We start from the raw sequence: 15,521 nt of genomic DNA on the forward strand, positions 1-15,521 counted from the left end.
GACGGTCAAATTCATATTATGGAAGTTACTTGAAATGTCTGGTCTGAGGTATTCCATAGCAGCATCTACAGAACCTGACAACACCATCTTTTCAGTAACAGTTATAAAATGTTTATTAAAAAGTTCTGTAATACTATACACATCTGTCACCAATGTATCATTTACTCTTAATGCTATTTGTCCCTCTTCATGTCTGGTTCTACCGGTCTCCTTCTTCACTAAATCCCATATTGTCTTTATTTTGTTATCTGTTATGACTATCTTTTCCTTGTAATATATTTGCTTTTATGTCCATATTACAGTCTTTAATATTTTGCAGTATTTCTTGTAATGTGCTATAGCATCAACATCAGAACTGTTTTGGATTGACAGATACAGTTTTCTTTTTGTTTTACAAGATACCCCTATTCCTTGAGTAATCCATGGCTTCTTTGTAGACTTTGCTCTAACCTTGGTTAGTTTTGGGGGAAAACAGTGTTCAAATAAGGTAAGCACTTTATTAGCAAAAGTGTTATATATTTCATTCATGCCATGAGAATTGTAAACATCAGTCCAGTGAATGTCTCTGAGGAGTGTCCTAAAATAATCAATTTTTAGCTTATTGATTACCCTCTTTAGCTCAGATATAACAGATTTTATATCCTGTTCAGTATTAACATTTAACAGAAGGAACTGCCTGTCATGGTCTGAGAGGCCATTGACTATTGGTTTTGTAATATAATTTTGTTCGTTGGATAAAGATATTATCAATGGCTGTTGGTGAGCAATTGGCTACCCTAGTGGGGAACGCTACAGTTGGAATTAAGTTGAATGATAGTTTTACTAACTCCAATAAGTTCTTATTGGGAGAGTCTTTAAGAAAATCTACATTGAAATCACTAGCAACCACTATTTCTTTGTTTTTTTTGTTGTTAAATGGGCCAGTACAGCTTCAAGCTGGCTTATGAACAGATTAAAGTTACTTGCAGGTGCTCGATATACACTTAACATTATGAAGGATTTTTTGTGAAATTCTACTTCTGTTGCACATGCTTCCATATGCTGTTCTAGGCAAAATTTATGAATGTCTATGCTCTTAAATTTATGACAGTTCCTGATGAATGTGGCAACTCTTCCTTTCTCCATTTCTGCTCTGCAAAAGTGAGATGCTTACTTAAACCCTGTAACACTTAAAAGTTCTATACCAGTGGTCACATGATGTTCAGAGAGGCAGATTATGTGAGCTGGGTTTGAAGACTCTAATTCATCTATGCAGATAATTACTTCATTAATTTTATTTCTCTGACCTTGAATATTTTGATGCAATAAAGATAGCCGACATTTAACATTGACTGATTTAAAACTGGGTAGAGTTGAAATATCTGCTGAATGTTGTAAATCCTTAACCAATAGCTGTTTATGCAGATGTAATAAGCTAGAATTATGTGTTTTGGTTTCTTTCTCAAACTGAAGGTTTGTCTCAGTCCTAACATCTCTTAAAATTTGGTTTCTTTCTGTCCTCCCTATCTACACACATATCATTTTGGAAGAGGTCAGGACAAAAAGTAAGAGCTGAATAGATTTACTTTAGGGATAATGCTTCTGAATTGACTGAAAGAAGAATGAGCATAGAAATGGATGTACAGAATGATTGATAGCATAGCAGAACATATATGAAGCACTTTTGAAAGTATAAGTTCTGCAGTGTATTGACACTAAATAAAAAATAACAGGAACAGTTAGGTTTATAAGATTGACATTATCAGTTATTTTTCCAACTTTTTATGTAAGAAAGTGTGGTTTCAGAATGACCAGGACATGCCTCCATGTTCTGAAGGCTTTGCTTAAGTTCTCTCATTTCACTACTCTCAGTTTTCTACCAGAATACCAATGACACAGGAGTTCAGTTTTAGCAATAGAATCTCCAGCAATACTTCTCATAACACACTTGCTTGCTGATTCCTGGACTGTATGGAAACACAGGAGCTGTGCTAAACCTTGGCAGAGCTTGCAGGCAGTAGTATAACCCCAGGTTTGAGTGTTTCAAAAGTCTCAGATCCTGAAACCAACGTGACCAGTTTGCATGATGATTACACCCAAGCAAAGCTGTCAAACTTCTTTCAGTATCATAAATTTGCAGTCTTTCAGTCATCTCCTGGCTTTAAAAGCATTCCAGACAGAAGAAATACAGACATTGACTCACCATCCTGACTTCAGTGTTGTAGCAGCACAGACCTATTTGTTCCCCGTAAAGCCATCTTTCAACATGACAGACTAACCTTGTTATTTCCCTTAATCTTCATTAAGATATAATTAAGCGCTCTCCTTCAGTTCTCAGTGGAACCAAAGTTTTAATCTAAGAATCATCATGTGACCAATAATTTATTTTTTATGTGTGGTGACAGTGGCTCAATGGTCTATTTTTTCACATTATCTACAGTTAATTGGTTTAGTAGGCTGCCAGGTTACATCATCTTCTCCAAGAACAGGTGCTCACTGTGTTGTTCAGCAAAGATGAATAGTGCTTCCCACCAAAAATCATGGATTTTACCATTAGTGGAGAGGCTTGCATGCCTCATTGATACAGATAGCCCTACTGTGGGTGCAACCAAAACAGAGGGGTTTGTGTAGAGAGGCCAGACAAATATGTGGTTACTGAAGAGTGGCAGCAGCCTTTTCAGTAATTGCAGGGGCAACAGTCTGGATGATTGACTGATCTGGTCTTGTAACATTAACAAAAATGGCTTTGCTGCGCTGGTACTGTGAACAGCAGAAAGCAAGGGGAAACTACTACTGTAATTCTTCCCAAGAGCCTACAGCTCTATTGCATGGTTAAATGGTGATGGCATCCTCTTGAGTAAAATATTTTGGAGGTAAGATAGTCCCCCATTCAGATCTCTGGGCGGGGTCTACTCAGGAGGAAGTCAATATTAGGAGAAAGAAAACTGGCATTATACAGATCGGAGCGTGGAATGTCAGATCCCTTAATCGGGCAGGTGGGTTAGAAAATTTAATAAGAGAAATGGATAACTTAAGGTTAGATATAGTGGGAATTAGTGAAGTTTGGTGGCAGGAGAAACAAGACTTCTGGTCAGGTGAATACAGGGTTATAAATACAAAATCAAATATGGGTAATTGCAGGAGTAGGTTTTATAATGAATAAAAAAATAGAAATGGAGATAAACTACTATGAAAGGCATAGTGACTGCATTATTGTAGCCAAGATAGACATGAAGCCCAACCCACCACAGTAGTACGAGTTTATGTGTCAACTAACTCCACAAATGAAGAGGAGATTGAGGAAATGTAAGATGAGATAAAAGAAATTGAATAATTTATTTTATCTCATCAGTTATCTTAAATGAAGATGAAAATTTAATAGTTATGGGGTACTGGAATTTCATAATGGAGGAGGAGGAAAAGTAGTAGGTGAATATGGACTGGGGGAAAGGAATGAAAGAGGAATCTGTATAGTAGAATTTTGCACAGAGCATAGTTTAATGATAGCCAACTCTAAGTTTAAGAATCATAAAAGAAGGTTGTCTATGTGGAGGAGACCTGGAGATATCTGAAGGTTTCAGATCGAGTCTATAATAGTAAGACAGAGATTTCAGAACCAGGTTTTAAATTGTGAAACATTGGTTATGAAGTGTAGATTGAAACTGAAGAAACTGCAAAAAGGCAGGAATTTGGGGAGATGGGACCTGAATAAACTAAAAGAACAAGAGGTTGTAGAGAGTTTCAGAGAGAGCATGTGGGAATGATTGACAAGAACAGGGGACAGGAATGTAGTAGAACAAGAATTGGTAGCATTGAGAGATGAAATAGGCAGGGGAGGATCAATTGGGTAAAAAGACAAGGGCTAGTAGAAATCCTTTGGTAACACAAGAGATATTCAATTTAATTGATGAAAAGGTAAAATATAAAAATGCAATTACTGAAACAGACGAAAGGAATACAAACATTTAAAAAATGAAATCAACAGAAAGTGCAAAATGGCTAAGTGGGAATGGCTAGAGGACAAATGTAAGAATGCAGAAAATATACTGTATCACTAAGAGTAAGATAAATGCTGTCTGCAGGAAAATTGAAGAGACCTTTGGAGAAAAGAGAACCACCTGTATGAATATCACAAGCACAAATGGACAACGAGTCCTAAACAAAGAGGGGAAAGCAGAAAGCTGGAAGTAGTCTAAAAAGTGTCTATACAAGACAGATGTACTTCAGGGCAATATTATGGAAATGAAAAAGGACGTAGATGAAGATGAAAAGGGAAATGTGATACTGCGTGAAGAACTTGGCAAACCACTGGAAGACTTAAGTCGAAACAAGGCCTTGGGATTATACAACATTCCTTTAGAGCTCCTGACAGCCTTGAGAGAGCCAGGCACATCAAAACTCTTCCATCTGGCGAGTGTGATATGAGACAGGCCTCAGACTTCAAGAAAAATATAATAATTCCATTTCCAAAGAAACTGAGAGCTAACCAGTCTGAAAATTACCAAACTATTAGTTTAATAAGTCACAGTTGCAAAATACTAACATGAATCCTTTACAGAAGAATGGAAAAACTGGTAGAAGCCAACCTTGGGGGAGATCAGTCTGGATTCCGGAAAAATGTAGGAACATTCGAGCCAGTATTGATTGTACAACATCTCAGAGAAGATAGGTTATGGTAAGGCAGACCTATGTTTATAGCTTTTGTAGACTTAAGAGAAACCTTTTGTTAATGTTGGGTAGAATACTCACTTTCAAATTTTAAGGGTGGCAGGGATACAATACAGGGAGAGAAAGGCTATTTAAAATTTGTGCAGAAACCAGATTGTAGTTACAAGAGTTGAGAGGCACAAAAGGAAAGCAGTGGTGGAGAAGGGAGTGAGACAGGGTTGTAGCCTATCCCTGATGTTATTAAATTGTAAACTGAACAAGCAGTAAAGGTAAAAAAAAAATGGAGTAGGAAGAAGAAATAAAAACTTTGAAGTTCGTCTATGACATTATAATTCTGTCAAAGACAGCAAAAGACTTGGAAGAGTAGTTGAATGGAATGGACAGTGTCGTGAAAGGAAGACAAAAGATGAACATCAACAAAAGCAAAATGATGATAATGGAATTTAGTCGAATTAAATCAGGTGATGTTGAGGGAATTAGATTAGGAAATGAGACACTTAAAGTACTAGATGAGTTTTGCTATTTGGGAAGCAAAATAACTGATGATGGTTGAGGTAGAGAGGATATAAAATCTAGACTGGCAATGGCAAGTAAAGTGTTTCTGCAGAAGAGAAATTTATTGTCATTGTGTATAGATTTAAGGGTTAGGAAGTCCTTTCTGAAAGTATTTATGTGGAGTATAGCTATGTATGGAAGTGAAACATAGACAATAAACATTTTAGACAAGAAGAAAACAGAAGCGTTTGAGGTATAGTGCTATAGAAGAATGCTGAAGATTAGGTGGGTTGATCATGTAACTAATAGGAAGGTACTATATAGGAATCGGGAGATGGGGAGAAGAGAAATTTGTGGTACAGCCTGTTTAGAAGAAGGGATTGGTTGGTAGGATACATTCTGAGACATCAAGGTATCACCAGTTTAGGACTGGATGGAAGTGTGTGAGGTAAAAATCATAGAGGGAGACCAAGAGATGAATACAGTAAACAGATTCAGAAGGATGTAGATTGCAATAATTGCTCGGAGGTGAAGAGGCTTGCAGAGGATAGAGTAGCTTGGAGAGCTGCATCAAACCAGTCTTAGAACTGAAGACCACAATAACAACAATAAAAACAAAAGGTGATTCTTGTAACAAGTTTGTTGATACTTCAAAAATGTTCCTTTTATTAGTTGAATTTTTTTCATTAGCCAAATTATTTATTTAGTCTTTCATAGAAATGCATCATACAGTCTCTTTCATGAAACATTAATGTCATCGTTACATAGCAATAGGAATAAAACTGGCCTCTTTTTAGTCAAATAATGCTTTTCAATAAAAAAGAAATAATTTTATCTCATTTCAGCAGTTAACACAGTTTACAGCTCAAGTGATGTCACAGTGTTTCAGTTATAAAGACAGTTGTGCTGAAATAGTTGTTTCGAGGTGATTCTCTCTCTCTCTCTCTCTCTCTCCTCTCTCTCTCTCTCTCTCTCTCTCTCCCCCTCTCTCCCTCTCTCTCTCCCTCTCTCTCTCCCTCTCTCTCTCCCTCTCTCTCTCTCACACACACACATTGCTGAATGACACAATGACACGTAGAATGAAATTTTTTGTGCATCAAAATACATTGAAAATCTTGTAGAAAAGCTTCATGTGTCTTTATCACATAATGTAAAATAATTACTGCAAATTTGTTATATTTACTTATTTATGTCAATATTTTCTCATTTTTGCACAGAAAATCTTTCAAAACTGAAAAAGCTTGAATACTTGAATTTGGCACTGAATAACATAGAGCTAATAGAAAATCTTGAGGCATGTGAATCATTGCAGAAATTGGATTTGACTTTAAATTTTATTGGACAGCTTCAAACAGTTGAGTCTCTGAAGAATAACATTCATTTACATACTCTGTAAGTAAAACACAGCATGTTAAGTAATTCTGATTTTACTGGTAGCATTTCAATATTGTTTGGATAATTACAGAAATATATGCTGCCTCCTACACTGACACCTTTCCCTTCACCTTTATGTGCTCTCATCTTTACAACAAGCAGATCAATCTCAACCTGGGTTGTGAGTGACCTTCCCCTCCTTTCCAGCCTTCCCCAACAAATCCGTTTCTCCTCCACGGTAAATGAACATAAAAGTTTGAAATGCTTGGAAGCTTTGTTTCTAATTTCTAAGTGTTTGTCTTACATTACTTGAAATATTTGTTTTTAGAAGTAGGTATTGGCCAGCTCTTCTGTCTCCATGTCTCACTGTATAACAGTTATTTCAAATATCTTCTGTAATTCATTCTAAAAATTTGGATTATGTCTAATAAATGCTTTTGTTGTCAGATTAGTGTCAGCACTTCTGGCAGACCACACTCAAGTTTATAGTTTGATGTAAATTCAACTGCTCATAATTCAACCTATAGTACATGATTTCATTGTCAGTTTGATGATAGCACGTTCAACAGACCTTCACCTTACTTTGTTGTTTGCTGTAAATCCTGTAGTTGGTGTAGCAATGTCCATACTGTGATTGCTGTTGATTCAGCACCTTCAGTCATTATTGTTGGACTTAAGTATTTTTATATACTGCAATGAACAGTATAACTATTGTAAATAAATACTCCTAACCGTACCAGATCCAGCTTCAAGCTGACACCCTAGGACAAAAATGAAATTGAGAAACTAAAAAGGCATTTGATACATTCAACAACCAATTCATGATGGGAGGCATGACAATGCAGTGTCTGAGGTGCAACAATAAAGTCTTGCATGTAGCAGTCTTATAGTTAAGAAGTAGCTGTTAACAAAGTTCTTTTATTGTTATTTTAAGAAGTAGTTGTTAACAAAGTTCTTTTATTCTTATTTTAGTGCCACAGACCACAAAGTACTATTATATTCATTGACTTTTAGAAAGTCATAATTAGGTGATCTGTTTGAAAAGAAAGAAAAAATGGAACAGAAAATTCTCAAAAATTAAATTACCATCTGAAACCAATTTAACTCTTCAGTTCCATGCACTCGAACATCTTACATAGTAACTCATTAAAAGGATGCATCCAGCACTTGGATATAAGTACAACTGAACAGGTTAGGAGAGGCACTCACAGTATATAGTATTAGTATGGTACTTAATTGGTTCTCTTCTTTTTATGTGCATAGGTACAACCAGCAGAAAAATGCTCCTACCCAAGCACTAAAAGGGCAACTACATTCCTGTTTGAAAGACTGACTGAAAAGTGGGGTACTAGCTGCCCCATTCTACCTTCCTTAGCACCTTTAAAAATGTACCCAAGAATTTTGGCATGCAAAACGTTCATGCTCTTTTTAACCTGCATCTCACCCCTCACTCCCACAAACTCCCCTAACTGTAACTTCCTCATACCCACTAGTCCATCACTGTAAGTCACTCATACCCATCCACTCCCACTGTCCAATTCTCATTCACTTATTCATCCCAACACATTGTCATTATCTCTTTGTGTCTCTCTCCAACTGTCACTCTCCCTTGTCCCCTGAACAAGTTAGGAGAGGCACTCACAATATATAATATTAGTATGGTACTTAATTGGTTCTCTTCTTCCTTTTATGTGCATAGGTACAACCAGCAGAAAAATGCTCCTACCCAATCACTAAAAAGGCAACTACATTCCTGTTTGAAAGACTGACTGAAAAGTGGGGTACTAGCTGCCCCATTCTACCTTCCTTAGCACCTTTAAAAATGTACCCAAGAATTTTGGCATGCAAAACGTTCATGCTCTTTTTAACCTGCATCTCACCCTTCACTCCCACAAACTCCCCTAACTGTAACTTCCTCATACCCACTAGCCCATCACTGTAAGTCACTCATACCCATCCACTCCCACTGTCCCATTCTCACTCACTTATTCATCCCAACACATGGTCACTATCTCTTTGTGTCTCTCTAACTGTCACTGTCCCTTGTGTCACAGCCACAGACTCCTTCACTTTGTCCTACGACTACTGTGTCCTCTCACTGTCACTGTCTTCTTCTTGCTCTCTCGTACTCCTTCTATCTCTTTCATTCCTTTCCACTGTTGCTGTCTCCTCTCACTGTCACTATCTTTCTCTCTCTTCCTCATTGTCATGGTCATAGTCTCTGTCTCTCATTATCACTGGTTCTCACCCACTTCCACCTCTTCCTTCTCTTTATTGCTGTCCTACTGGCGCTGTCTCCTTCGCTCTTTTCCTAGGACTGTTCTGTCAGTGTCAACTATATTCCAGTGCAGTTGTGTTCCTCTCTTCCTCTTACATTGCCATTGTCTTCTTTGCTCTTTTTTGTACAACTACTGTCTAATATTGTCTAGTACTTATTATTACTATTGTTTCTTTCCCATTGTCACTCTCTACTTCTCTCTCAGTGTAAAAAGGTGTCAATATGTCCACATGCCAAAATTTTTGCAAACATTTTTGAAGGTGCTGAGGGAGGTAGAATGAGGCAGCTGGTAGTCCATTTTTCAGACACATTCTTTTAAACAGGAGTTTATTCACGTTCTTTGTTCTTGGATAGGAACATTTTTCCACTGGATCCCTTCTTTTCCTTGCCACAACAGGGCATGTCACTCATACGAAAAGAAGTTTATGTATCAGTAAAAACTTGGTGTTTTACGTATGTGAAATTGGCATAATGTAAAACTATTTTACACTTCAGGCAGGATTTTAAGTGGACTGATATTTTGCATGTGCGTCAGTATTACAACTATTAAAACATGGGATTCCCAGTGCCCTTCTGATGATAATGGAGATACTTTACAGCAAATTCATTTGTGCTATATCACTTTATAAAGTATGTTTTCTCCTCATGCCAGATTTTATGTGTTTATTTTATCTGCGTATTTTGTGTATTTGTAGGGTAACTTTGAACCTCTGTAACTTGGAGAGGGTTAAAGATATTGAGAACATTTTCAAGGTTGTTCAAGATTGGTATCTTAGGAATATATCATAAGAATTTCAGCCATTTGCTTTGAACATCTCTCTTAGAATCCGTGGCTCAGTTTTGGAATGAAAACAGAGTTAAAAAACTTTAGTTTTTGGAATTGTGTAAGGAATCAGTCATGAACTGATGGTGTCCCCATAAGCCCCTTAAGGCCCACACTAGACCACATAAAATACAATAAGAACCAAACAGTTTGCTTCATTTGCTAAGCAGGTGGAATTGTGTAATATTCACACTTTGAATTTACAATCGTAATATGTTATACACTTTGTTAGTGAAATACAGGACAACATGCTGACCATCTGCATGATTATGATTTATGTTAATTTTTTGATAATAGTGATTTATATATAGTTATATAGATTGACATATATTGATTTATACCATCTTCCCCCCTTTTAATCTTGAAGTTGGTGGGGAGGCTTGCTTACCTCAGCGACACAGATAGCAGTACTGTAGGTGCAACCACAACTGTGAGGTATCTGTTGAGAGACAAGACAAACATGTGGTTCCTGAAGAGGGGTAACAGCCTTTTCAGTAGTTGCAGTGGTAACAGTCTGGAAGATTGACTGATCTGGCCTTGCAACATTAACTAAAGCAGCCTTGCCGTGCTGGTACTGCGAACAGCTGAAAGCAAGGACAAACTACAGCCATAATTTTTCTCGAGGGCACTCATCTTTACTGTATGGTTACATGATGATAGCATCCTCTTGGGTAAAATATTCCAGAGGTAAAATAGTCCCCCATTCGGATCTCTGGGTAGAGAGTACTCAGGAGGACATCATTATTAGGAGAAGAAAACTGGCATTCTATGGATCGGTGCGTGGAATGTCAGATCCCTTAATTGGGCAGGTAAGCTAGAAAATTTAAAAAGAGAAATGGATAGGTTAAAGTTAGATATAGTGGGAATTAGTGAAGTTTGGTGGCAGGAGAAACAAGACTTTTGGTCAGGTGAATACAGTGTTATAAATACAAAATCGAATAGGGGTAACTCAGGAGTAGGTTTAATAATGAATAAAAAATAGGAGCGTGAGTAAGTTACTACAAACAGCATAGTGAACACATTATTGTAGCCAAGATAGATGCGATGCTCACGCCTACCACAGTAGTACAAATTTATATGCTAACTAGCTCTGCAGATGATGAAGAGATTGAAGAAATCTATGATTTGATAAAAGAAATTATTCAGATAGTGAAGGGAGATGAAAATTAAATAGACATGGGGGATTGGAATTTGATAGTAGGGAAAGGAAGAGAAGGAAAAGTAATAGGTGAATATGGAATAGGGGTAAGGAGTGAAAGAGGAAGCCACCTGGTAGAATTTTACACAGAGCATAACTCAATAATAGCTAACACTTGGTTTAAGGATCATGACAGAAGGTTGTATATGTGGAAGAGGCCTGGAGACACTGGAAGATTTCAGATAGATTATATAATGGTTAGACAGATATTTAGGAACCAGATTTTAAATTGTCAGACATATCCAGGGGCAGATGTGGACTCTGACCACAGTTTATTGGTTATGAACTGCAAATTAAAGCCGAAGAAACTGCAAAAAGGTGGCATTTTAAGGTGATGGGACATGTATAAACTGAAAGACCCAGAAGTTGTAGAGAATTTCAAAAAGAGTGTTAGGGAATGATTGACAATAACGGAGGAAAGAAATACAATAGAAGAAGAATGGTTAGCTTTGAGAGATGAAAAAGTGAAGGCAGCAAAGGATCAAGTAGGTAAAAAGACAAGGGCTTGTAGACATCCTTGGGTAACAGAAGAGATACTGAAGTTAATTGATGAAAGGAGAAAACAGAAAAATGCAGTACATGAAGTGGGCGGAAAGGAATACAAATGTCTCAAAAATGAGATTGACAGGAAGTGCAAAATGGCTAAGCAGGGATGGCTAGGGGACAAATGTAAGGATGTAGAGACATATATCACTAGGGGTAAGATAGATACAGCCTACAGGAAAATTAAAGAGATTTTTGGAAAAAAGAGAACTAACTGAATGAATCCTAAACAAAGAGGGGAAAGCAGAAAGATGGAAGGAGTATATAGAGGGCCTATACAAGAGCGACGTACTTGTGGGTAATATTATCAAAACGGAAGAGAACGTAGATGAAGATGAAACGGGAGATATGATACTGCGTGAAGAATTTGGCAGACCACTGAAAGATCTAAGTCGAAACAAAGCCATGGGAGTATACAACATTCCATTAGAACTACTGATAGCCTTGGGAGAGCCAACCATGACAAATCTCTACTAACTGGTGAGGAAGATGTATGAAACAGTCGAAATACCCTCTGACATTGTGAAGAATATATTAATTCTAATCCCAAAGAAAGCAGGTGTTAACAGATGTGAAAATTACCGAACTATCAGATTAGTAAGTTACGGCTGCAAAATACTGACACGAATTCTGTACAGACGAATGGAAAAACTGGTAGAAGCTGACCTCAGGGAAGATCATTTTGGATTCCATCGAAATGTTGGAACATGCAAGGCAATACTGACCCTATTACTTATCTTAGAATATAGATTAAGGAAAGGCAAACCTACTTTTCTCAAATACAGGGAGCAAAAGGCTGTTTACAGTTTGTGCAGAAACCAGATGGCAGTTATAAAAGTCAAGAGGTATGAAAGGGAAGCAATGGTTGGAAAGGGAGTGAGGCAGGGTTGTAGCCTATCCCCAATGTTATTCAATCTGTATATTGAGCAAGCAGTGAAGGACCAAAAGAAAAATTTGGAGTAGGAATTAAAAGCCATGGAGAAGAAATAAAAACTTTGAGGTTCGCCAATGACATTGTAATTCTGCCAGAGGCAGCAAAGGACCTGGAAGAGCAGTCAAACAGAATGGACAGTGTCTTGAAATGAGGATAAAGATGAACATCAACAGAAACAAAGTGAGGATAATGGAATGTAGTCGCATTAAATCAGGTGGTGCTAAGGGAACTAGATTAGGAAATGAGACACTTAGAAAGTGTTTCTGAAAAAGAGAAATTTGTTAACATTGAGTATAGATTTAAGTGTCAGGAAGTCCGTTCTGAAAGTATTTGTATGGAGTATAGCCATGTATGGAAGTGAAACATTTACGATAAATGGTTTAGACAAGAAGAGAATAGAAGCTTTTGAAATGTGGTGCTACTGAAGAATGCTGAAGATTAGATGAGTATACCACATAAATAATGAGGAGGTACTGAACAGAACTGGGAAGAAGAGGAATTTGTGGCACAACTTGACTAGAAGAAGGGATCAGTTGGTAGGACATGTTCTGAGGCATCAAGGGATCACCAATTTAGTATTGGAGGGAAGTATGGAGGGTAAAAATCATAGAGGGAGACCAAGGGATGAATACAGTAAGCAGACTCAGAAGTATGTATGTTGCAGTAGTTACTCCTGAGTAATGAAGAACTTTGCACAGGATAGGGTAGCACGGAGAGCTGCATCAAACCAGTCTCTGCACTGAAGACCATAACAAAAACAGTGATTTATACTTAACTCTATCAATCCACACACACACACACACACATTGTAGTATTACACATTAAGAAATTATTCAATGGAGATGAAAGAATTCTGAGTTGTATCAAAGGAAATTTCAGTCAAGAAAACTCATAAAGTATGAGACAGACTTGCTGGCCAGTGCCTACCTTCAAGAGGCGAAATGTGTACTACTGTCTATAGACACATACAAAAGTAAAAATTCTGACAGTATTCTAGCTTTAGAAACTATAAGTTCATTCCTCAGGGTGAAAGGTTAAAAAGGAAGAACAGGTCATTAGGCATAAGTATGATAGGGTCCAAACTGTAGTGATGGTGACAGTAGACATACATGAAGAGGAAGGTATCAGGGAGATTAGGTTAGAGATGATAAAAGAAAGGGAGATTAAATCAAGGAGACTCTCAGGATGCAAGGAGGTGTTGGAGGGCAATCTACTATCTCTGCAGTTCAGGGAAATGAGTATCGGGTAGGAGAATCCAAATAGCCCATGTGATACACTGTATTTATGCAAATCTAATGTGCCATAGAATGTAAAGCATGCCCCAATTTTAGTTGGTAAATCTCTGGTGGGCTAAATTTATTTTACACAGCAATGGATATATACACAAACTATCAAAACAGTAACAATTTTATGTGACCCATTGTTAAGTGCCCCATTGTTACATGACACAGTGATTATAAAAAAGAACACAAAACATGATTACCTATATGACATGCAAACAAACATACCATAAATTACAGTTGTAACTCATCATTATTCAATCATATTGTCATTACTGGTATCTTCTGAAGAGTTTACATCAGAAACTGATTCATTACTCTTTCCCCATCAACTTCAGTGTCGTTCCAGAACATGTCACCTTCAACGCCATCCAAAGTATTTGAAATGCACCATGATCAGTCTTACTTCAGTGGTTTTCCAGGCAGTCAAAACCCATTGTGCAATTATGTGGTCTGCTGGACACATAATTTTTCCTGTTGGAATCAGTTCATGGTATTTTTGGTTCACAAAACCATTTTTTGAACTGTTCCTGAATGTAACCTTTGATAGGTTTATTTATACTAATGTTCATAGGTTGTAATGCAGAAGTCATTCCTCCAGGAATAATAACAAGGTCACTGGCTAGGCTGTGGATCTTCTTTTTTATGTCATGAGTGCAATGCCCACAAAATGCATCAAGACAAAATGTTGATGGTAGTTTGGGAAGCCCACCAGGATGGAGTTTCCATACTTTTGGAGTCAGTCAAGCATTAAAGTTTCAGTCATCCATCCCTTCTCTTGATATGAAACAGTGATGTCATCAGGGAAGAGCTTTTCACTTTTAAGGGTCTTGGGGCTTGTCTACTACTTGAAGGTTAGGAAAGAGGGAAGTTTGCGCCCATCTGCTGTGATTGCCAACAGTACAGTAATGTGCTGTTTTACACACCCTGGTGTTTTGATGGTGACACCTTTTGTCCCCTTCTGATCAGTCATGTAATTACATGGCATATCAAATAAAATTTGCGTCTTATCAGCTTTGCCTATGTAGTCCATCAAAAAATTCTGCTCTTTCCAAAGTGTGATAACGTACCATTGAAATCCTAGAAGTTTTTTCTCAAAATACTGTGGAAGCTTTTGGCATACTGTTGTATGGTGTCATGAGATAAGTTTGCCCATTTCATAAAGCAATCAATCCATCCACTGTTAGCCTTAAACTCTTGCCTTGGTGTATTAAGAACTGCAGCCACATCTTTTGCTTCATATTTTATGGTGTCACTAGTCACAGGTTGCTCATTCTTCTTCCTTTCATGGACAAATTCCAAAACTTTTACTTCAGCATCAAGATGTCTTCCTCTGCAAGGGCCACTGAATTTCTTTCTGGCAGTGGTAGCTGCAAACAATGCCAATTTCTGTTTCTTCCATAACCAAACATTACTCTCAGTTACACTGAACTCTCATTCCACCATTACCATATATTTCAGCATAAAGAATTACTTTACACTTGAAAGTAGCACTATGTGATGTTCTTTTCTGCTTGCCTTCCATTTCGTGACTACTAATGCCAACACACTATGCGGTAATAAGCCAACAACAATATAATGAAGTTTATACTCAAATGTGATGTGATATAGAATCTTATACACATCCCAGTTATAAATATTACATATGGTAAAAAAAGTGTGCATTATATTTGTGTAAATATGGTAGCAAGTACTCAGGTCCATTGAGTCCCAGTTATGCATACTGCATATGGTAAAAAAAAAAAAGTGTGCATTAGATTTGTGTAAATATGGTAGCAAGTACTCAGGTCCTGTCCCTTGACTCAAGGAACCTGAGTGCTTGCGATAATAACTAGACTATTTGGAACCTTCCACCAGATACTAGTAGCCCGAAACTCTAGAGATGAGATTTATGTCCTAATTCTTAATCGCATTAATCGTCTCTCTTCCCTTAAATCTGCTTTACTCCT

General features: G+C 37.3%; 1 protein-coding gene across 1 annotated transcript in view; it reads left to right on the forward strand.

The window, feature by feature from the left end:
• LOC126353992 (dynein axonemal assembly factor 11) overlaps nucleotides 1-15,521 on the forward strand; it is a 214,485-nt gene that overhangs the window by 62,232 nt on the left and 136,732 nt on the right. Inside the window, exon 3 of the mRNA XM_050003297.1 lies at nucleotides 6,360-6,534. Coding sequence (XP_049859254.1) covers nucleotides 6,360-6,534 — 175 coding nt within the window. The remainder of the gene's footprint in view (nucleotides 1-6,359; nucleotides 6,535-15,521) is intronic.

The sequence above is a fragment of the Schistocerca gregaria genome, chromosome 3 (assembly GCF_023897955.1).
Source record: "Schistocerca gregaria isolate iqSchGreg1 chromosome 3, iqSchGreg1.2, whole genome shotgun sequence".
Classification (NCBI taxonomy): Eukaryota; Metazoa; Arthropoda; class Insecta; order Orthoptera; family Acrididae; genus Schistocerca; species Schistocerca gregaria.